This window comes from Caenorhabditis briggsae, assembly GCF_000004555.2.
Source record: "Caenorhabditis briggsae complete genome, chrX, whole genome shotgun sequence".
Classification (NCBI taxonomy): Eukaryota; Metazoa; Nematoda; class Chromadorea; order Rhabditida; family Rhabditidae; genus Caenorhabditis; species Caenorhabditis briggsae.
Genome location: NC_013491.2, coordinates 17,721,140 through 17,745,961, shown reverse-complemented (window position 1 = coordinate 17,745,961; position 24,822 = coordinate 17,721,140). Strand labels below are relative to the sequence as shown.

General features: G+C 36.9%; 3 protein-coding genes across 3 annotated transcripts; 2 read left to right on the top strand and 1 right to left on the bottom strand.

The window, feature by feature from the left end:
- Positions 1–2,129: 2,129 nt before the first annotated feature.
- Positions 2,130–11,363, top strand: CBG07728 (the record flags this gene model as incomplete). Its single annotated transcript, XM_045240459.1, has 14 exons — positions 2,130–2,316; positions 2,937–3,004; positions 3,581–3,680; positions 3,731–3,818; positions 3,941–4,041; positions 4,091–4,185; positions 4,236–4,889; positions 4,964–5,109; positions 7,514–7,610; positions 8,153–8,349; positions 8,372–8,633; positions 10,477–10,977; positions 11,025–11,207; positions 11,256–11,363. 14 exons carry the CDS (start codon positions 2,130–2,132, stop codon positions 11,361–11,363), a joined length of 2,787 nt encoding a protein of 928 aa, XP_045093452.1.
- A 1,546-nt stretch (positions 11,364–12,909) lies between these two features.
- On the bottom strand, positions 12,910–15,629 carry Cbr-gas-1 (the record flags this gene model as incomplete). The annotated part of the gene is made up of 6 exons (XM_002645908.1): positions 12,910–13,039; positions 13,548–14,193; positions 14,317–14,539; positions 15,080–15,254; positions 15,302–15,435; positions 15,489–15,629. 6 exons carry the CDS (start codon positions 15,627–15,629, stop codon positions 12,910–12,912), a joined length of 1,449 nt encoding a protein of 482 aa, XP_002645954.1.
- Positions 15,630–16,296: 667 nt separating this feature from the next.
- On the top strand, positions 16,297–21,302 carry Cbr-usp-33 (the record flags this gene model as incomplete). Its single annotated transcript, XM_045240458.1, has 11 exons — positions 16,297–16,437; positions 16,485–16,700; positions 16,762–16,869; positions 17,640–17,804; positions 17,850–17,981; positions 18,031–18,315; positions 19,012–19,247; positions 19,556–19,839; positions 20,071–20,183; positions 20,230–20,520; positions 20,568–21,302. The coding sequence occupies 11 exons, from the start codon at positions 16,297–16,299 to the stop codon at positions 21,300–21,302; spliced, it is 2,706 nt and encodes a 901-aa protein (XP_045093451.1).
- Between the last annotated feature and the right edge of the window lie 3,520 nt (positions 21,303–24,822).

The window sequence follows — 24,822 nt, the reverse complement described above, 5'->3', positions numbered from 1 at the left end:
AACAAAAACAAAGTATCATATCACTGATATCGCCTGTTCGCTTTCCATACTTATCCCTATTCACTATTTAATTTAATTTCTTAATGACTACTAACTCAATTCCAAGTGACTGACAACTATATTACTCCTGAACGACAGAAATGACAGCAAACGGAAATGCCAATCCGGCGTTCCGGCGTCAGGCATCAACAGGTAAGAGGCTCAATGTTTGATTTTGTGCAGTAACAAATGAAATGGTTGGCAACAGGGCTAGGGACATTTTGGTATGAGAATTTGGTCATGAGAAAAAAGCATACCAGGTAACCTATTTGTTATTTTACTGTTATTTAATCAGAGGTTATTAGGAATCCAGTCATTGAACCCAGTCGTATTCGGAAAGCATTTTCTAAAAAGAAATGTTCCTTTTTTGTTAAAACAGTTGATCGAAAATACTGCAAAAAGTTTCTACTGTAAAAACTCAAATACGCGTACCTTATTTCCTCTATTAGAACATTATAATGTCTCCCTGAGCACAATTACCGTAAATGCTCTAACAGAAGCTTACCCTATACGTACATTTTGGGCTCAACCATCTCGGTTCTTGTGAAAGATATCAAAGAGATGTCAACTGGAAAACAGTTTACCAGTTGACAAATTGTTGATATTTTTGAAAAACCGGGATAATTGAGCTCAAAGTGCATTTATAGAGCATTCGCAGTATTTTTCGTTTGTAATTGATATGATAAGTTGATAAAATATGTGTCATAATAAGACAGACATTCAATAAGTTGGCAAGTTGCTATATTTTGAATTTCTGAGTATTTTTAAGATCAAGTCCGTACATTACGACTATCGTTTATTTAGACAATTTTTTCTCCATTTCTCAAAATCTTGGGTTTTCCTCGTTTTATGATATTTGGAGTGCCGAATAATGATACAGATTTTTCGAAAAAAAAACCTTTTTTCTAGATATGAAGTTGGTTTTTAGATCACACTTTCAGTGAAATTGAGAAAAATTGAAGTGTTTCGAATTTTCCTTGATAAGTATTTTCTCGAAATTTTTAATCTCCCTTAACTGGGGTTTCTATTGTATGTGAGGCTATTTGTGACACCCATTCACTATGTTCGTTCATAATTTTCCCAAACTTGCAACACTACTTTTTCATATCTTCGTTCGTTTTTTCTGGTTCACCCACTCTGTTTTATTTCTTGAAATTGAAATAAAAAACATGCTCCATATCTTATTATTCGTTTAAGCCAATAAGATTATACGAAAAACTAAGGTGGCAAGAAAATGAAAAAAAAAGTTGCATACATACTTCGGATCGTGAGAATTTTTTCTCAAAAGCAGGTGTCTAGGTTTTCTCATCGTATTTTTCTTCCAATTTTCCAATAATCTGAATTTCTCTAAGTGATTCAAGAGGTATGCTAAAAATATTAGTATATACCATTTCATAGAATCCTTTTTTTAAGTTTTTGCAAAACTTGCTCAATTTTAAGAAACTATTTATTATTGGTTACCGTTTTTTTTTGCATCTTATTGTCTGCATATCTGAACACCGAATTTCTGTTTTTAGCACTCGTTTTTTTCTTCTGTCAAAACTGTTATTAAACAGATTGTTGTGTTGTAAGTTTAGTCGTTACAACGCTTATTCCTTATCCTTCGTTTCTATTTTTTTTTCATATTCTATATCTGGCTTACTGAGGGTGATTATAGTTTTATTAAATAACACGAATCATCTGGTATTTCCAGCTACTTATTAAAAGCTCTGCTCACTCTGTCTCGGGCACCAAAAAGCAACATTTCTCTTTTTTAGCCATTTTCTTCTGTCTCATTCGCCTTTCATAACTCCACAACGTCATCATATTGCATTTTTGCTCATTTTGATACAAAAGAGCGCAAGGAAATAAAAAGATATCAAATTTATTGGGTGAATCGGCGGCCGAAAGACGGATAAAAAGAAGGAGAAAAGGGGTGGAGAGAGGAAGGAAATCGGCCCGCGCATAGTACTCAAATAAGCACTCACTTTCTGTCTTCGCTTCACAAAGTCCAACCCTCTCTCCATCTCTATCTCTTCGTTGTGCATCCCTGGTTGGTCTTCCACGACATTTGACCCACCATTTTTATTCAAAAACTTGACTTGCTGCTGATGTATGCAAGTTCTGCACAATGCTGCAAAAACAGTGATTCTCCATATGGCTCTGTCAAATTACGACATATCAATTATGGTGAAGAGGGGAGACCTCTGAGTTCCTATAACCGTTTGTCTAGAAGATTCAACAGAGAAAGTGCTTCTAACTTTCCGGATCTTCCAGCTGCTTATTTTGAGAATTTTTGTAAGTTCATATTACCTTGGCATATGTATTTTGAGTGGTATTTTTTTTCCTGGAAAAATATTTTTTTTCTCCAGGAAAAGTTATATATTGTTAAATTCATTTTTAGTGTCGCTGAACTTTAAAAACCTTCATTTTTTGAGCGAAATCAAAACTCTATTTTACTTCATTCATTTCGCCTTGTTGTTTACTTAGGATATACACTCCCACCAACTTTCCAACTTTTGAGCAAACCTAAATTTCGGGGAGGGGGGGGGGGGGGGGCGTCTTGCCAGATTTGAAAAGCAAAGTCATTTCGACACTTTTTTTTCTTAACCTAATGTGCCTTCAAAACCAAAATGCTCTTTGTGTAGCCACGACAACATCTACATTTCTTGAATTGATGGGACCCCATTCGAGTAAGAAAAGTCGTTTTAGTCAAAAATTGTTAGTATCCCGAAAACAAAAAAAACCCACTTGTGGTTCAAAAATTACATATGTTTTCTAAAAAAATGGAAAACACAAAGAAAAGAAAGAAATCTCAACAAAAAAAAAAGAATTTGACAAGATTGGGAAGAAAACATTTCTTTTTGAACTCTAAACTATAATTATTATGTCATTTTCTTAAACAAGTTTTTTTTCAGCTGGCGTGAATCCAGTTCTTACGGTTGCCCTAACACCTGTACCCAAAGTTGATTATAGTGTGACAAAGGTGAGTTGAGGATTGGCAATAGTTTTTAAAATGCTCAAATACCAAAAAAGAAATACAAAAACGTGTTTTTCGGAATATTTGTTGGCCATTTTGGCCATTTTCAGGGATCTGTAGCTCGATTGCCATGTGTTAGGCCACTTTGAAAATTTTTGAGGTGTAAAACAGACCTAGATGGAAAACTTTGTATTTACAGAATTTTTGTTTAAAATACTAGTTCTTTTGGTACTTGCCGATTAGCGCAGCCATTCGTGTTTTCCCTTTTTCAGTACAGTAACAGGTAAAAAAGAATGTCAAAAAAATCGGAAGATGGCTGAAAAACTATGAGACTTCGAAAAATTCAGTAATTGTAAAACGTTTATTTTAAGTCTTTTTCAAATTTTCTAGAAATTTCAAGGTGGCCGGAAACTTGACAGCCGAGCTCCGGACTTTGGAAAATAGTCAAAATCAACTGAAAAACTGAAAATAATGTTTTTGTATATTTTCATAACTGGTACTCTATGCATAACGAGTCTTATGAAATTAATTAGCCATTTAGACATAGTCTCTCACAAATAATGCCAATTTCAAAGTTTTCAGGGCGGCGCAAGAACTTGGATTGTTCTATTGGTTTTCATATTCTTATGCTCTAGTCTGTATACAATTTTCTCCGCAAAAGAAGCTGGAGATTCGCATCATGGTGGGTGTAACCTTTTCAAAAAATCTCATCATCTAATTTCTTTTTTTCAGATCTCACACGACACTCATCAGTAGATGATGATGATGTTCCTGTCTACAACCATCCTGCAACCGATGACAACGATGACGATGATGATGAGTAAGTCGTAGTGCGTTAATCCGATCTTCACAGGATGTGATCATTAGCAACCGGAAACCGAAACGTTTCAAATTTCCAACATCTTGTAATTGGTCATGTTTCATCTCTTGCTTTTTTTTCAGCGACGATGAGCCCCCGCAGCCCAGTCAGCGAGCCGGCAAGAAACATGAGCAGCAGACGACGCAGCAAAAAACAACACCGCCGCCAGCTCAAGTGACGGATTGTGAGTCCAGATGATCTTGATTAGAATCCCATTAAACGTATGATTTCAGCAGATGATGAAGACGACGAGGAATCAAACGAGCAGACGTTAGGAGGAAGACTCTTTGCGGGGCTTAGAAAGAAGATTACTGATCGGTTAAACGAGGTACTTTATTTGAATGGTGTTTTAGTGCAAGATTTTGTTGTGTTTTTTAGAAGTCCGTGAAAGAAGAGCCAAAAACTAAAAGTGATCAAGTTTTGAATCCAAGAGAACTCCGGAAACTAAAGAAACAACAGAAGAACGTGAAGGTTGAGAATTTGAAGGAAGATGATGATGACGATAACGATAATGATGATGACAATGATGTAGAAGAGCCAGTACCACAAAAGCCATCCAGCAAGCAAAAAGCGCACAATCAAAAGGAAGAGAAAAAGGAGAAGCATAAAAAGTACCAACCTGTCAAAGAAGAGCCAGATCTTGACGACGACGACGATGAAGATGATGATGATGACGATGATGATGATGACGACGACGATGATGAGGAGGATGATGGGAAGGATGAAAATAAGGAAGATGATGGAGACGACGACGACGATGATGATGATGGCGATGACGATAAAGATGGAGAAGAAGGCAAAAAGAAGGTGTCCGAGTCCAAATCTGATAAGAAAGTTGAGCAGAAAGACGACGATGATGATGAGCCTCATGTTTCACATCGTGAAGCTCAGCGTCTCCGTCGCCAACACATGCGAGAGAGTCGGAAGGAGAATCGTCCACGCCATGGAGGCAAAAGAGAATGCATTCATCAGGATTGCCCTGGTCATGAGAGTTTGAAGCCAAGAAAGTCATTGTTGATACAGAAGAAGAAGGTGGGTTGATGGTACCAACTAGCAGTTCCTGATAGGTATCATTCAACAACACTAACTTCCTATGCTTATTCCAGAAGTCAATGGTCGAAAATATTCTGGATGACGAGTTCGATGAAGACGACGATGATGATGACGATGATGAGGAGGAGAGAGCGGAAAATGATAGAGATGATGATGACGATGACAATGATGATGATGTGGATGAGAGACTCACAGATAAGTAAGTAACTAGTTTTATCACAAAAAAATCTTGTTTATTTTCTGCTATTTGGACTGGGCAAGTTCGGTAAACACTATATTGAAATACCTTCCAAGCCATCAATTTTGAGCCCGGATATCTCATTTCCTGTAGAAGATATCACAAAGTAGTCAACTGACAAAATGTTTATCTTAATATCAAAATAATATTGCCAGTTTACCATTTTCGAGCATCTTCGACAGGAGCCGAGATATATTGGCTCAAAAGTTCAAATTTAAAGTCATTCTTTTAAAGTGTTGGCAATGTTTTCTAGTCGACTTCAGTTTGATACTTCTTTTTTTCGAAGTACAGTGCGGTCAATATCATGTTTATCTGATTATCGCAAAAACTTTATCTGTTGACACATTTCTTATAACACTTATAGGAATTGAGATAAATGACCTCAAACTTGACAGTGTGTGGGCTCTTCTATAACAGGTTTTATGGTAAGCATCAAACATTAAAAGGATGAATGCTTGTCATTCTACAGTGCGGTCAATATCTATACGACCATCCTAAGTTTTCGGCGCACAGACAAAACTAGTAGAGATATTGAAAAACAGATAACGCCATTCGATTCACAATCAATCAAAAATAACTTCTAGAGACAAAGTTTCATGATTTTAGCGCTTTCCCTGAACATGTACCATCCGGAAAACCCATTTGCAAGCGGTCAATACCTATACGACCACCTGGAAAATGAAAAAATCTCAAGTATTTCAGAGAGCATAATTGACCTTTTTCTGGTTGGAAATTGCTAAAATAGTCCTAAAACAACATAAATCTCGAATAACTTGACTCCTGGGTAAGATTTTGAGCTGTAAATGATAGGAACAATTTTCGCAGTGGTCTGAATTTCATTAGTAACTGTTGTTAAGCTATTCTGAGCCGTTGTTTGTGATTGAAGCTGAATTGAAATTTGAAAAAATTGACCTTGAAATTTTGTGATTTTGATGTTTGTAAAAAACCTGATTTAGCTATTGAAATTTATTTTTCAGTACAAAATAACTATTTTGAAAACAATTTAAACCATTTAGGACATCATTCAAACATTTTCGACAGATTTGAAAAATTTTCAGTGGGGTATACTTTTTCAGCTCAAAGCTCAAGCTCAGATTCAAGTTTCCAGGACTAAAAATAGCCTTAAACACTTGCAACATGGTCATGATTACTCTTAGAATTTTCGTTATAAATTTCAGCTCAAAATCTTAACCAGGAGCCAAGTTATTCGAGATTTATTCCAAAAACTCAGAAAATGATAAAAATGTCTGAAAATAATTTTTTCTAAAACTTGAATAGAGGAATCAATTTTTGTATAAACTGTCAAAATATGTTGTTTAAGGACTATTTTAACGGCTTCCAACCAAAAAAAGTTCAATTTTGCTCTCTAAAATACTTGAGATTTTTCATTTTCCATGTGGTCGTATAGATATTGACCGCTTGCAAATGGGGTTTTTGGATGGTACATTTTCAGGGAAAGTGCTAAATTCATGAAATTTTTTTTCCAGAAGTTATTTTTGATTGTGAATCGAACGGCGTTGACCGTTTTCCGATATCTCTTCTAGTTTTGTTTGTGCGCCCAAAACTTAGGGGGGTCTTATATATATTAGGGGGGTCTTATATATACCGCACTGTAGAATGACAAGCATTCATACTTTTACTGTTTGATGCTTACCATAAAACCTGTTATAGAAGAGCCCACCCACTGCCAAGTTTGAGGTCATTTATCTCAATTCCTATAAGTGTTATAAGAAAGGTGTCAACGGATAAAGTTTTTGCGATAATCAGATAAACATTTTGTCAATTAACCACTTTTTGATATCATCCAAAAGATCCAAGATAAATTGGCTCCAAGTTAAATGTTATGGAGCCCTTCTATTACAGGTTTTACGGTAATCGAAACATCTCGGCACTGCTCGAACCGAGTTGTTCCCGTGATAAAATTCTAGAAATTTCCGTTTTTTTTTCTAAATTTTTTGTCGTAAATCATTTATCATAATTCTTGTTGATTTTTTGTATCAAACCATCTCAAAGAATGCTGTCCAAAAAATTATGAATTCAGCGCTACGAAAAAACCCTTAAAATTTTTTTCTTCGAAGAAAACTGTCAATTTTGAGCTCAATCAGCTTGATTCTCGTAAAAGATAGTTTAAAAAACTGGAAACTGATAAATTGTTTTTCATAACATCACCAACGCTTTATCAGTTGAAATTTCTAATGTGTTTCACAGCAATGAAGATAATTAGGATCAAATTTGGATGTGTTGTCATTTTAGGGCTATACAGAAACTGGGATTTTAAGTTCAAATGTTTTATTGACGAAATTCTCATGAACTACTAATCATTCTATTTTCCCAAGTTCTATTTCCTCCAAACTTCCACTTTCAGAGAAAGCAGTAGCTCCTACAAACGTCACGCCATCACAACAAAAGAAGAAATCGGATTCCGTGACATTCTAGACAGAGCGGATAACCTTGTTGAGAAGGTAGATATTCCTCTGAAAAAGTCAAGTCGCAAGCTGGTAACTAAGGGCAAAAAACGTCAATAGCCACCGGTTTCTGCTGTGTGTGATTGCTTCTTCGATTCAATTAGACTGTTTTTCTCCTTTATTTTCTATTCATTTCAATAATAACGTTTTGAATGCGGGTGTATGTGCTTATCACGTACCAATCTGACTCCATCAGTGTTTTTTTTTGTTTTTTTTTAAATCAAAACCAGGGTCCGGTCCAGCGATGGAATGGGTGCGATTAAAGTGAGAGAGAAGAGTTGAAACAAGGAGAAATGAAAAGGCCAGATATATTTTTCTAAATATAAATTTTTTGTGTAGAGAACTGTTTAGAATATGTTTCCTTTTCCATTCAATTTTCCTGTTTCAATTCTTTTCTGTTATCACTTTCCCTTCCATTTCATCGCTATTATGTATGTCTGTCTTAGTGTCTAATAAAATGTTTGATTCATGCTTATTTGTTTTATTAACAACCAATTCATGTTACCAAGTGGCAAGTTGTATAGAAAAATTGCGTTTAGCATCAGTATGAAGAAGCAATGGAACTGTTCGATCATGTCATCGCAGTCTACCCAGCTTCTACTAGAGCATACTTTGGAAAAGCTCGCGCCTATGACATTCGAGGAGAGATAGAAGCAGATGAAACGGATAGAGATAAAGCAATTGAGATTTATGAAAAGATTCTGGACAATAGCGGTGTACCTGATGCTCTTTTCAGGTGCCTAGCCTTAGGGAGGAAGTTTCATTCATTGGGTTCTTTACAGACAAGCTGCTCAACGTCTCATTGAGAAAACTAGATTCCGTGGTCAACTTCACAAAACTCTGAATGCTCATCGTGTCTTTATAGATCGATTCCCAGAGGAATTGAACTTGCAAACTGATTTCGCAGTATCATTTGTGATGATGAAAAGATACGAAGATGCGCGAATGGTACTGAGAAATGTGTTGGCCAATGATCCAAATCATGTGATTGCAATGGCTTATTATGGATACATTTTGAAGGTAAGTAGTGCTGTCTGAGAAAAACAAGGTTTAGAGCAAAGTATCTTGTTAAGACATATTCTCTGACAGAACCGAAAATAGTGCTGTACAGAAAAATTCAAACTTGTTTTTTCTGGCTGATTTTTTATATATTGCATGTTTGTGAATTTCTAAGGTATGTGAGATTTGTTTGTCCCGACTTGTCCCACACCTGCAAAAATATGGTCGTGGGATGTCTAAAAAATTTTTTTTCAAAAGTGAAATAATGATTAGGTCTTATTGTTGAACGTTTTTAGGCACTATTTTGAACTGTTTTTGTATTGGCACTATGTTTATATTCTTCCATCTTCCCTATAAAAATTTCAATTTTTGGCAAAAAAGCTATTTTTTGGACAAAAAAATGACCGTCCTGGAAAAAATTTTCATTATTTTATAAAATTCAACAAAACATTTAGATTCTACATTGAAAAGTACATCAGAAACTGTTTTGAAGTAGAAGATAAACCTGAACCCCTCTGAGTTTTAGACCAAAATGTGAGAAAAAATGAGGTTTCACCATGTGGGGGAGCACATGGCATCTAGAATTCGCCCAAAATCGAACCTCTCCAATTTTGATGAAATTTCCACCAGATGCTGCATTTTTGATTGGTAGTATTTTGGTGAAGTTTCAAGCTTTGTTTTCATCGTCTTCGTGCATTTCTAGAGCTCGTATTTTTTCACTGAAAATTGACTTGGAAGCAATTTTTGTCGCTTTTTTGGTGCTTCTGAAAATGCACAAAGACAATGAGCACGGATTCTGAAACTTTGCCAAAATACTACCAATCAAAAATGAGGGTCGATTTTGGGCGAATTCTAGGTGCCATGTACTACATGATGAAAGCTCATTTTTCACACATTTTAGCCTAAAACTCATAGGGGGCTCAGGTTTATCTTCCATCTCAAAACAGTTTCTGATGTATTTTTCATGATAGAATTTAAATTTTATGTTTAATTTTATAAAACAATGGAAATTTTTCCAGGACGGTCATTTTTTTGGTCCAAAAAATAGCTGTTATGCCAAAAATTGACATTTTTCCAGGGAAGATGGAAGAATATAAACATAGTGCCAATACAAAAACAGTTCAAAATAGTGCCTAAAAACGTTCTACAATAAGACTTAATCATTATTTCACTTTTGAAAAAAAAGTTTTTTAGACACCCCACGATCATATTTTTGCAGGTGTGGGACAAGTCGGGACAAACTGTATTTTATATACCTTAGAAGTCCATAAACATGAAATATATAAAAAATCAGCTAGAAAAGTTTGAATTTTTTTTTTAAAAAGTTTGAATTTTTCTGTACAGCACTGTTTTTGGTTCTGTCAGAGAATGTGTCATAAAATGTTTGAGATATTATGATAAACATTTTATCAGTTGGCAACCTTTTTATATTTCTCAAAAAAGCCGAGATAAATTAGTTTAAAGTTAAGGGGACCTTGAGTTGCCAGTTTTACAATAATCATCACTAAATTCCAATTTCCATAATTTGTAGGAAATTTATTTTTTCAGTATCACGACTGTTAGACCTCAGTTTTTGGAACCAAGGATTGTGAATGTTTTACCAATAAGTTGTCCCAAAAAAAAGTTTACCCAAAAACCTGTAAGAGAAGACCTCCTAACTATCAACATCGAGCTCAATTATCTCGATTCCTGTGAAAGATATCAAAATTTTGTCAATTAATAAGATATTGGTGACGTTATGAACAACAATTTAGCAATTGACAAATTTTCGATATCTTTCACATGAAACGAGATAAATTGACGCAAAGTTCAAAGTTAGGTATATGTGTTTCATAACCATGCAACTATCAAAAATGATTTTCAGGCTCACGATGACAAAGTAGAACAAGGAGTGGCATTGATGAGGAAAAGTCTGAAACTTGCTGACAACGAAATCACTGATCCCAAATTCTACTATCAACTTGGACACGGTCTCACCACACTTGGCAAAAAATCAGAAGCCGATGCAGTTTACCAAAAAGCTGCTCAGATGGGAGTGTTCATGACTGCTCAACAGAGAAGCTTGTATAATATCGAAGGACTCACCGGAAGAGCTTGGTGGAATATGGATCAAACTCCATATTCGAAATTCTTGAAAACTGTAGAACGACAGTGGGCAACCATTCGACAAGAGGGAATGGAAGTTTTGAAAGATTGTAATGATTGTTGGTTAGACAATAACCAACAATTGGTGATAGACGGACAATGGAAATATTTCCCAATTATGTCAGAACAACATTTTGTTAAATCTAGCTGTGAACGAATGCCACAAACTTGTTTGATCCTCCAAGAGTTTGCTTCTTCCAGCAATGCCAGTAAATCAGAGGTTAGATTAATTTTCAAAGCGTTTGATTGCTAAAAAAGACATTTCAGATGTATCTATCAGTGCTATCATCCGGTGCATCCATTTTACCACACTGTGGTCCTACCAACTACCACCTTCAAGCTCATTTAGGTCTTGTGTCTCCTTCAGAAGCCAGGATACGAGTGGGGAATGAAACAAAAGGATGGAGGTCTGGAAAGTTCATAATATACGATGACAGTTTTGAACACGAGGTGGGAAAAATTCTCAATAAACTATAAGAAAATCTATTTTGTATACAGCTCCAATTCGACGGCGCTTCTTCATCATCGTTCCGACTGGTTCTCATCCTTCAGCTTTGGCATCCCGAAGTGCAACCCCATCAACGCGTTCTGTCATTCCTTACATAGTATTTTTCATGCACATAGTTTTTTTTTCTTTTTTTTTTTTGAATTATTGTTGCGAGTACGTTCTGAAAATGAAGTATTGTTTTGATTAATTTTTCCCAGAACATGTTGAATTAGTAATATCAGTTTTTCTAATCGTTTAAATGAAGCTTAGAACAACATTGCCAAATTCTACAAAAGTCTTTTTCAGCGGGATCATTTCCATGAGTCTGGAACTCAGCTGTCAAGATTCCGAATACTTTGAAAACTTTAGAGAGTGTAAAGAGAGTTTTAGAGAGTGCAGATCTAGATTGAAAATGTTGCATTTACAGCGTTTCTGAAAATTATATTTTTTAGATAATTACCAATTTCTGGACGACACATATTTTTTCACGATTTCAGTGCAAAAAAAAACGCGCTCCAGGCTCCAGAAAATGATCAAATCTATTTAAAGTTTGTTTTAAATATTTTATTAGCCAGCATTGTCAGTGTTAAATTCAGAATGAGTGAAAAAACCAGTCCTTATTTCTCACAACGTGCTATAAAAGCATAAAAGCTGCCTCTTGAAAGTCGAATTATATTCTTTGTTCTTTTTTTATTAGGACGATAAGCCCAAATCCAAATGAATCGGCTCTCAATTAGTGCTCTCTGATAGTTTTTTCTCCCAATTATTTTTGCAAAATATCTGGAAACCTTTTTGTGTCTTGCCTTTTTTTAAATGTGGTTCTGAAAATCTTCCAACGTTCCCATGATCAAAAAAAATACAAGCGATCAAAAACTTATAGCCTCCACCCACACAAAAATTGAAAAATTTTCCGTTTTCCCACTGAAAATCATATGCAAATTGTTTTTATGATTCCTCCTCTTTCTTCGAGTATATATGTAGAACGATCGGTCTCGAAAAATTCAAGATATTTCTGAAATATCCTATTCCAGAAAATGAAGCTCTTCAACTTCCTTCTCCTCGTCTTCATTTTCCCTTCACAATCCGTGGCTGAATGGGGAGGGCCGAAAGAAGGCGAGAGAAAGTTCTGCTACAACTACAGCGACTGCCATATTCGTGACGTCTGCTGGATTGATCACGTCTGCTGGACTCTCCGCGAGATATGGGACGGAACAGCTCCTCAACCAGAGTACTAATTTTGTGATGGATATCGAATAAATAAACGATTGAGCATTAATTTCTTGTTTTTTGAACATATCACAAAAAATTCTGAATCTAATAACGGACGAAATGTTGCAAAATTCTCGGATCAAATTGAAGGAAATTTGATAAATCCATAAATTTCGGTCACCAACTCTAAAAATGGGTTCTAAGTTCGGCTTAGTATGAAAAATTTTTAAGCTAGTAATATTTTCCTCAAGACTCTTTATTGACGGATCATCAAGAAACGTGTAAACAACAGAGAACGAATCTACATTTTTTCGAGAAACACTTTTTTGCAGAAAAAATAAAACAGAAGAAACACACACATTTCGAGAGTCAGTTGCGTTTTTTTGGATAAATATATGAGAGAGTGACACAAAGTGCTATAAAGAAATCCGTCTACATGTCCTAAACGTTGAGTATTTATCGATCGACCTCTCCGAACACAATATCCATAGTACCAATAACAGCGACGATGTCGGCGATGAGAGACATGTAGCACACGTCGTGAATAGCGGCCAAGTGAGCGAATCCTGGAGCGCGAATGAAGCACCTGGAATGATTTTTGGTGAATCAGGATTTTGAAGGCGCAAGACGGGAGCAAGGTAGCGGTCACCAAAAATCCACTGACTTCCTCTGATAGAAGCCCGCCCGAATCGTCAACTTCGAGCCTAATGATCTCAATTCATGTGAAAGATACCAAAATTTTGTCAACCTATAAATTGTTGGTGATATTATGATGAATATTTCATCAGTTGACCAATTTTTAACATCTTTCCCAAGAATCTAGATAATGGAGCTCAAAGTTGACGGTTCGGGTAGGCTTTCATATTAGAAAATGCAGTTGCTTTTTGGGAGTTGATTAAACACTAACTCTTGTCAGGGGTTATACAACCCTCAGATTTTTGAACAATTTCTCAGACGAGATTAGAGTTCCCACTGGCGTGCTGCTAGCAGGACAGTATTCAGTGTCAGCAATTCTGAGGGACGGTGAGCTGCCGACAAGGCTGCCGAAGTTTTCTTCTCGTCCGAATCATTTTCTGGCTTTTTAGAACATTTACCTGTATGGTTTTCCGGTTCCATCAGCAACAAGGTACACTCCGAACTCTCCCTTTGGAGCTTCAATTGGAACATAGGTAGCTCCTGGTGGCACTTGGAATCCCTCGGTGAAGAACTTGAAGTGATGAATGAGCGACTCCATGTTCTCCTTCATCTCAGCTCTCTTTGGTGGCACAACCTTATGATCGTCCACCTTGATTTCTCCGGTTGGCATCTTATTGAGACACTGATGAATGATGTTCAACGATTGTCTCATTTCCTCGACACGGCACAAGTATCTGTCGTAACAATCTCCCTTGGTTCCGATTGGCACGTCAAACTCGACTTGATCGTAAGCGTCGTATGGCTGGGTCTTTCTAACGTCTTGCTTGATTCCGGATCCACGGACCATCACTCCAGTGAATCCCCAGTTAAGAGCGTCGGCGGCGGAGACGAGTCCAATGTCGATGGTTCTGGCCTTCCAGATACGGTTCTCGGTGAGCATGTCTTCGAGTTCATCAATACGTTCTGGGAACTTGATGGCCCAGTCATAGATGTCATCCATGAGTCCGATTGGCATATCCCAAGCGACTCCTCCTGGACGGACGTAGTTGGCGTGCATTCTGGCTCCGGACACGCGCTCGGAGAACTCGAACAGCTTCTCACGTTCTGTAAAATGAATCATAAGGTAAATTTGACAGGGATTCTCTTGCTGATTGTTCTATCATTCCCTCAGAGTTTTCAACCTTATTCAAGAGGTGCTCAGAAGACTCTCGTGCTTCGAAGACTCACCTTCAAACATCCAGAAGAACGGAGTCATGGCTCCGACGTCAAGAGCGTGAGTGGTGATACCCATGATGTGGTTCTGGATACGGGTGAGCTCTCCCATAAGTGTTCTGATGTACTTGGCTCTTGGTGGAATATCGATACCCAGCAACTTCTCAACGGCCAACGACCAGGCTTGCTCATTGCACATCATGGAGACGTAGTCGAGACGGTCGAAGTATGGAAGGGCCTGGAAATAGATGTTATGAGTTGGTTGAGCCTATTTCGTGCTTTTTAGTAAGTGTTGAAGCTTTTTCAACATATTTTTTACTGATTATTAGGGGTTTTTTGGGGAAATGTGGCAATGATAACCAATTTTGGCTCTAAATTATCCATTTCTCCTTTATTCCCGCGTTTTCTTCATCACAGGCTCTTTACCCAAACAAAATAAAAAAGAGCAAATGAATAAATGAGCAATGGTTTAACTCTTAGAAACTGCGAAATCAAAATCTGTATATTTCCAAGACCGAGTCTTCTTCTCTTACAACCTAACGTATTATAGGGCACATAATTCGGTTAGTACGAACATGTTGAGGTCATTGGGGTACAAAGCAATTCAGGGGTACAAAACCCACAATTTGGAGGGCAAAATATCTGAAAAAGGCAAATTTTGTACCCCCGAATTGTGGATTTGAGACGCTTAAATCACTTTGTACCCCTTGTACCTTTGAAATGTTGACCCCTCCAAGTTATGTGCCCTTTGATCGATTTTCCACCCTTATTCTCATACCTGTGTGTAGGTTTTATGCTCGATGAGTTTCTCGGTGGCACGATGAAGAAGCCCGATATGTGGGATAGCCTTGATGATGACTTCTCCTTCGAGTTTCAACACGAGACGCAACACTCCGTGAGCAGCTGGATGCTGTGGTCCGAAATTGAGAATCATGTTCTCCAGATTCTTTTCTCTGCAAGTTTGATATGCTTAGCATGTTCGCTCATACACTCCGCTCACCTTTGTTTTCCGCCGTAGTTGTCGCTCAACACTGGATCCGAGTAGGCCAACTTCTCAAGCTTGTCAAGTCCGATCTGTTCGTCGAACTCCGACACGCGCTCCGACATCCACAACTTGCCGAGGGTACCTCCGGTCTGCAAAAATCGATTTGTCTCATAATTTATCACAATTTTTCTAAAAATGTTACCTTGAATTGACGCTCGAACTTTGCATCCGGGTACCAGATAGTGTGGGAGTTGCGTTTTTGGGAAACTGGGGTAGAAGACGTCGCAGTGACCGACGGCACTCCAGCGCGGAGACAGGTACCGGCGATCTTTCTACCCAACATTGTTTTCTAAAAATTTCAATAATTAAAAGGTAAAATTTGTACTGATAAAGGAGTTGGGAGAAGTGAGATGAAAAAGAGCATCGTTCCAAGAGCTCTAGCGATCAATAAACCAGAATCATTGTTCTGCAGCGCAAAATCGCCTTGAATGCGCAAATTAGTCGGCGTAAATTGGAAAAAATCGATTACTATCTTCCCAGTGATCATTTTAATCAATTTTGTTTGTATATCAATTGTCAAATCACTGTGAAAATTACAGAAAAAGCAAGAAAAATAGGTACCGAACAAAAATCGGGGGAGGTATACTGCGCCTTGTTTAGTGGAGTGTCGTTGTTTTCCGTTTATGTGTCTGCGCTCTCTTCATTGTTGTGTTGACCCTTATGATGCCTCACTCATTAACGTCGTCTTTGTAACATTTGAATTGTAATCGTTGACCACAATGAGTTTTTGGCTTATTTTTTGTTTTTGTATTGGTTTTCATGTACTGAGTCGGGAACTTGAGCTTTAATTAAGATTTTTCTATTTAAAAGTTTGTCGACGTTGACAAAATCTATTATTAAATAGTTGTTTACAACTTTATTGGTTGCGTATAACCAAAATTTTGCTCTCTAGTTTCCATTTGCTCTCCTTATACCAGATTTACCAATTTTAAAAACTTCTTTATTGCAGAATGGGCCGTAAGTCCAAGGTCAAACACAACAGTGGACCAGCAAACAACAAGGGACCACCTTCCCAACCCAAGAGACCCTCACCACAGCAAGAGGCCAAATCGATAGATACCAAGGACCACAACTCAAACAAATGCCCACCGGTAAGTTCCTTATTACGTCAGTTTGAGACAATCAATTTCCAATGCAGGTCTCTCCTAGAAATGCCCAGGAAGAAGATTATGGAGAGTGGTGCCATCATATGCTTGACTCCAACACTTCCGAAGTTCTTGCCATCCTCAACAAGCCCAGAAGATGCATAGATTGCCCAAAAACATCAACATTTACGTGTATACACAAGGGTTGTGTTAAAGAAGCCAAAGCGAATTGTTGCGATAATTTGAAACATATCTTTCCACATATCATTGTAAGATCATTGTATCATTGTAGGACTAATGGGAAAATCGCTAAAAATAAATATTTTTTAGACTCACAATCATCCAGCCATGCTGCATCATGCGTTTGAAGTTGTTCTATGCACACGCTGTGACACTCGAACATCTCTGGAACATTTCTTGAAGCATCATGCCAAGAGGGTAAGAGATTAGATATTATTCTTGTCCGGCGGTGGTGAATCTTGCCGTCGATATTTTATTTGATGGCTCATCGTCGGTCGAAAACAGTGAGCCTTCGATACCGTACCTCGAAAAAAATTTACTTTGGCCAATTTTCGGTGCAAGGTGCATGAATTGATTCAAAAAAATAATACAGGTTTCACGGCTGGTCCGATGATGCGTCTTTAAATTAAATGTTAGCCGCAAAGTTCATCACCGCTGGACAAAAATACATACAGTACCCGTCCATAAGATATACAAAAAAGGATTTTTCAGTGGATTTTCGCCCACTTAGACCATTTTCAAGAGTTTGAAACTCGGTTGTCAAGTTTTCCAGCACTTTGAAAACTTTTGTAGTTGTGAAACAGACCTAGATTAAAAACTTTGTTTTTACAGAATTTTTTGAAAAGTTCTATTTTCAGATATTTATCAATTTCCGAGGCACTTATTTTTTCACGTTTTCAGTGCAAAACAGGCCAGAAAAATGCTTCTTTCAAATAGCTTTAAATAGCTGAAAAAATACAAATTACCAAAAATTCTAAAAATTCACAGTTTCCATAGGTTTGTTTCGCACCCTACAGAATTTCCAAAGTAATCGGAAAATTAACAGTCGAGCTCCGAAATCTTGAAAATGATGAAAATGACCGAATATCAACTTAGAATGCATTTTGGTATATCTTATTTACCGGTACTGTATGCATTAGTCACAACTTTGAAATTGAAAAAAAAGAAGTAAACATTTGATTTTTCAGCTAGCAGCCGGCAAAATGCCACAGAAAAGTCTACCAAAAAAGAAGAGCGAGGTTCTTCAAAAAGGTCTTCTGGGATATATCAACTTTGGAAACACTTGCTACATCAATTCAGTCCTACAGCTACTTGCTCACTGTCCACCATTTGTACATTACCTCATTAGCATGGTGAGCATATCAACAAAATCAAAAACTTCAAGATTATTCTTTTAGGAACCACCGGGTGGATGGCGAGTATGTCCTCCTGATGTGCCAAAGACAGTCATTCAATTTGCAATAGATTTGAGAAAGATGTATTCACCGATTAATGCTCATAACTTTTCTAGTCCATGGAAAATTATTCAAGTGAGTTTTGTTACCTAAACTTTGAGAATGTAAATGCTCTAATTTTTAGTGTGTACGCAATGAACTCCCTGGATTTGAGACTTTCCAACAACAAGATGCCAGTGAATTCCTTCGAAATCTTTTAGATATCCTCGATCGAGACCTGAAGGCTTGTGCGGAATATTACGATTGTAATGACTGTATTGCCTTTGGTAATCCAATGGATGACTATGAGATTGCTTTGCAAAATCGGACGACAAGAACCGTGATAACTGCGTGTTTCCAAGGAGTGCTGGAAAATCAAATTCGTTGTCACTCATGTGGCTTTCGATCAGTGACTACAGAGAATTTTTTGGTAGGTTATATTACTTTAGTCTGACGGCAATGCGGGTTGCGACTGAAGATACAGTTAAAGGCGCATCCAGGAGCGAAAAAAAAAAATTGAAAAATGAATGCAAGAGCCTTCGATACCGTATCTCTAAACCTCTAACAAAAAACATTTCACTGTTTTCACGTCTGGTTTAACGCATCGCCACAAGTTTAGCATAGTATACAAAATTCAAGAAGAAACACTAATGGCGCGTCCAAAGTTCCCAAATCTGGGATTTCTGGGCCCAGAAAGCAGTCCAAAGTGACGCCCAGATTCCCAAAATTTCCAATTGCGCAAAATTTGAACTAGTGCGAAAATTTAATTTTTCATTGCATCAACATGTGCAGAAAAGCATGTAGATTGACATAAAAATAAAGAAAGTATTCGAAAAAATTTTCTTCATTGAGAAAAACGGCATCGAAAAATGACTTTTTTTCCGGATAAGACCCCTGGCGTTGTTCTTAACGAAGGATTTTTTTCCAATTTTTTCTTTATTTTTATGTAAATTACATGCTTTTTTGCACATTTTGATGCAATGAAAAATGAAATTGTCGCACTGGTTCAAATTTTGCCCAATTGGAAATCTTGGGAATCTGGGCGTCACTTTGGACTGCTTTCTGGGCTCAGAAATCCCAGATTTAGGAATTTTGGACGCGCCATAACACTGGTGTTTTTTTCCAGGATCTCTCCATCCCAATTCTCAGTGAAGACGAGTTTGACGACATCTACATAATACCGAAAAAATCTCCAAAACACCAACGGCCTGTCATTGATGACTTGAACGATGGGCAGGACCCGGGATACGTCGTCAACGAAGAAGCAGCTCATAAAATCAGCCTAGATGGATGCCTGGGCATGTTCTTTCAGAATTCAATTCTCAGCGGGGACAACAAGTATTCATGTAGCAACTGTAAAACGTGAGTCAGACAAATTTAGTTTGATCAAGCTCAATGAAAAAAAAACGCATGATTTGGCGGGTATAACGATTCGTAAGATTCGTGGATTCAAAATCGACAATTTTGAGCACAAAATTGGATTTTCAGGGATTTTGTGCCCCCGAATTGAAGATTTTGTATCCCAATGACCATCAAATGTTTGTACCCTCCAAATTACTTGCAGAAATATAATCTCTAGCTCAGGCGTACTTGCGTATTTGACAATAATCAAAAAGCAGGCTTGATACGGTTGAAAATTCTGCAAAATTAAAAATATTCATTTTTTTAAGATTTGTCGACGCCACAAAAACCACTAGAGCCAGACAATTACCCAATGTGATTCTGATCCAACTGAAGCGGTTCCGTCATACTGGTTATGGCTCTTGTAAGATTGGGAAAACCGTCGAGTTTCCAATCAGATGTCAAGACTTCGGTCCATGGACAACTAGCAAAAAGTCGGCAATATACGATTTGATAGGATTTGTAGTGCACGATGGTCGGAATATGGAATTCGGACACTATGTGGCATTTTGTAAACATGAGTTTGATAATCAATGGTGCGTTGTATTGTTTGGTACAAAAAAATCGGAGCTGTGGATCCTCGTAACAAAAACTACCGTAACTTGAAATTTTCGGTCCTTTTTTTACGATAACCACAAAAGAAGTCTGGTGACTTCCGCCGTGGCCGCCGGAATCAGATTTTCTCTTTCACAGCTCCGATTTTCGCGTACCAACATGATAGTACTTTGGTCAATGTAAATTTAAAATAATTTAATTTTTAGGTACAAATTCGATGATGTAACAGTGACAAGGATTGATGCGTCTGAAGCTGCCAAGAACCAGCCCTATATTCTAATGTATCGAAAAAGAATGTCAGACGAGGAGAAGCTCATGGAACCTGGAGAATCTCCATTCAATGTAAGTGTGCTAACACATGATGTTGATAATAATTCTAACATTTCAGTTTTTCCAATCCGCTCGGCTCTTCAACGACAAGAACTCGGAAGCGTGGGAACTGATATCAAAAAGTCTCAATGAAAACTACAAAATCCCGGAAAAGGTGGGAGGTCATCAGGATGAAAAGGAAATTTTGAAAGACAAAAAGCCAAGAAAACAACAAAAGAAGCGAATTTTCACAAAAGAGCAAACCGCTGAAATTCTGGCCAAGACTGATGTGGAACCTGAAGACTTGATGCAACATATCGAGGATTTGGAGCAGATTTTGAGAGATTTAACGTTATTGAGAGATTTCTCGGTATGTTTTACGATATTTTGAATGAAATGTGTATTTCATGCTTTCAGATTAAGCAAAAATTAGAGAAGAGGGAAACATCACAAAGCGAAAGTTTGAAATCTCAAAAAGGAAAATCCAAGTCGAAAAAATCGGGCAAGAAGAAACGCAGTTTCAAACCTGTTGGCACTGACGAGCCAAATGTCATAATTGAAGTATTGCCATTACCCGAGGAAGAAATCAATGGATATGAGATTCAAGATCAGTCGGATTTGAAGGTTAACGTGTCAAATTCCAATGCTACAAACTCTTTGCAACCGACCGACACTGCAATAACGCATTCAACTAAGAAGGAAGCCGAGTCCAAGCTTGATGATGTGATCATTGTGAAGAAGAAGGCTGAAAATGAACCAGATGCTCGTGTACCAGCTGATTCAACAGGAGAGGTGAAGTCTGAGCCAATTTCTAACAACAACAAGACAGAAAAGGCAAAGTCCGCCAAATCAGGAACCACATCAAACGCTTCTAAGACCCCCAAACTCTCAATGATAGCAACATCTGATGAAAGTGTACCTTCCATGAGCCAATTCCAGAAGCCACAGACAAGAAAACCTCGACCACAAACATCCCGGCAAATAATCGAAAATCAAGATCAGCGAGAACTAAAAGAAGAGATCAATGCTGTGGTGGAATCCATAGAAAAATGGTTCGAAGTTCTAATGGAGAAGGAATGGTTAAAACATCAAGCGATCGCTTCTCCAGAACCGTCTCCAGCTAAAAGTATTCCTAAAAATGATAAGAACTAAATCATGTTTTATTTTGTAATTAATTTTTCTAACACAAATTTAATAATCACTTTTCTTTTTCCCCAATAGAGTGCCTTTCATAACTTTGAAAATCTGTGTTAATCTGACTTTATGACTGTATTTTTTATCCCGGCAACAATTGTCCCAAATCTCACTTCATTCCAAATTCTTGTAGCCCATCTCTATTTATGAGTATTAAAATAAATAAATATAAGGGTGAACAATTATCAGTTATTATCAATTAGTGTTTTTAGAAATATTTGGAGCAGTCGACACTTTCTGTAGGACCGAACACGTCGTCACATCTGAAGAATTGAATTTTTAAGCAAAATACAAAAAGGTTAAGCTCACTGGACTACTGTACAAAACTCATTGCTGCTAGTCATATTGGGAAATGGGCTTGCTACTTCATGGTTGACCCACTCGAAATACACGTAGTCAAACTGTAGACAAGTATTATTCTGGCGGACAATGAGTTGATTTTCTTTCTGTAATTTTGGGAATCAGAGTATATTTTTCTTTTGATTTCCCGTCATTCCGACCAGTTTCAGGAGTCTGGAGCTTGGCGGAAATTTGTGAGGATGTAAAACAGACCTAGGTTGAATACTTCCCATTTTTCAGATTTTTTTCAATTTCTCGATGTCCAGCTACTTGACGATTTTTGAGACAAATGTGTTGTTTTCAATACAGAACTTGCCAAAAGGAGTGCCTTTCAAAAATCGGCAAATATATGAACAACTAAGAACTTTCGAAAAATTCTGTGAATGCAAAGTTATGAAGCTAGGTCTGTTTTATACCATCCAAAATCTTTATAGTGATCGGATACTTGACAGCTCAGCTCTAGACCTCTGAAAATGGTTGAAATCAACTGAAAAATACGTTTTCCTTGAATTTATTGACCGATACTGTATTTATTTTGTTTTGCTAGCTAGACTCACTATTATCAAGCTCAAACTATGCTCGGGATGGTCTTCAAGATAATGAAATATTTTGTTGATCCCATTTGGATCATATTCGTTTTCTTCCGCGGAACCAAGCAAAGCCAAAATGGAAAGGAATAGAAAATGGGGTGCCATGAATTTTCAAAACATTGAAAACGTTGACATTATGCTTTCTTTTATGCAAATTTTTAGAATTGAAAAAGAAAACAGAAAGATGAATCATTGTTATTGAGCTATTGAAGCCTTAAAAATTGATTTTCCATGAATACCATTCATTTTTGTACTTTGACCTTTCGACCATTACAGATTCCTATCCCTTCTCTTCTTCTATCTTTCCCATTGCTCATACAAAAACGTTTTTTTTCCCCATTTCTTCCATTACAACATGAAAGTTGAAGACAAAAAAATTCTGTCTTGGACAGGCAACATGTTGACCGCGCGTTGAGTGTGCGTGTGCCGGTATGCTTCTGCTGCAACACGAAGAATAGAACGATCGTAAATTGTCGAGGTCAGCCATCTGGCGAGACGACAGCTTCATCTAAGATTGCGGCAATCTCAAAGGATTTGTGAGAGCCTTGAAAAACGAATATGTAACATGATATTTTGATAAGTTTTTCTAGATTAGATGGTGAGATATGATATCTCGAACCATAAATCTTGTTCTTATCGTTTGAAAAATCTAGAAATTTGAGATGTGAATGTCAGGGATCAAATATTCATGATCTTTGAACTTAAGAATTCGATTTCTCGTTGTAAACTCAAAAAAGATATTTTTAGATCGTTCGGAACAATTTGCGATGTAGTAAAACCATCTATTATACCTGATTGGATTTTTTAAAAGAAAAACTGCACTTTATCGGGCCGGGAGACAAAGTTTGAAGCAAAACTGTGTTATGTGACCTTTGGGGTAGAATAGCAAGACTGTATAAAAAAATTCACATACGGCAGGATAAATAAAGCTTCCAGGCTGCCTTGAAAAACTCTACTCACTCTGATAGATACCCTAATAGAAGGTTGCCCCACATTTACCCTTTTAGCTCAATTATCTCAATTTTCATAACTCTCACAGAAATTGAGAGAATTGAGCTCCAAGAAGTATAGGGTCTCCGTCTTTGTATTGGGGCGTTCCCGGTATATGGGAAACGGAACAATATTTCATTGAGAAATCTAATTTCATCTGTCCCTCACATGCTAACCTACTGTCAATTCACTCCCAATCAGTAATGGTAAAAATTTTGTACACTATTTCTCTATCTGCACTTTTAAGTGTCGGCTACCTGTCATTCATAGACAACGATGCCCTGGCACTCCTCTACTAGTATTTTCCATAATCTCATTAACTGTGTCCCGCTCTCTGACCACTTATTCAGCATTCACTTTTCAACCTGTCTCCTTTTTTGAATAATGTTAGCAGCCATTTCGTTTGCACTTGTCAACACACTATAGACACTAGCACTCACGTGGTGAAAAGTGCCATATAATCAGTGTTAATTTTCATGTAAGTAGGGTAAAGGTCTGATAAGAAAATAGTGGTCTATTCAAGTGGTCAGCGTTTTAGGTATTCTTATTGGCACTTCAAAAAATGCAAAACTTGTCACGCAAGATTTTTTAATGATAAATCTTTTGAAAATGGTCCCATATGTAATCAATTTTTCTTAAATGTTGCCATATTTAATCAATATCTATAAAATGTTGCCATATTGCACTTTTTATGGAGCTAAAGAAATTTTATCAGTTTAAATGTGGCTCCTGTCTATCAGTTGGGAGTTTTCACCTGGAGAGGTCTAGTACAAAGCATTGATTTCACTAATCATCTAAATGCAAAATTAAAAAATCGAAATAAATTTGAAACTCTCGAAATCGTAATTTTTGCACCTGCGACAGATACCGTGAAACCTGTAACATCTTTTTCGATATTTTTAGTTTTATGCATGTGTTGAACAAACGATTATAGATCATTAAATTACAAATAGTGTGCTAGTTGAACATTCATTAATAGCTCTTACAGTAACATCATGAATTTGGTCAAAGGAACCATTGAATTACAGGTTTGACAATATTTGAGAGCATATTATTCCAGTACCGCTCAATAAGATATAAAAATACGTCTTTTTCAATTAATTTTTTTTGCTATGTTGAGCATTTTCAGGAGTCTAGAGCTCGGCTCTCAAGTTTCTGATTATTTTTAAAACCTTTAAAGGGTATAAACATACCTAGTTTGAAAACTTTGAATTCACAAAATTATTTGAAATTTAATAGTTTTTAAGCAATTCGCCAATTTTTGGAAGCCACTTCTTGTTTTCACATTTTCAGTACAACTGCGGGCTGAAAAGGTTAGTCTTTCAAAAATCGCCGAATAACTGAAAAATAGGAACTTTCCCAAATTTTCGTAAATTCAAAGTTTTCAATCATGATCTGTTTTACACCATCCAAAATGTTCAAAACTTGACAACCGATGTCTAGACTTTTGAAAATTGGAAAAATGTCGAAAAATTATTTGTAAATTATGTTTAACTAGAAGTATTATGGTCCGGTACTGTAATTTTTTGTTTTATAGTTTCGTAAAATTTTTCCGCTTT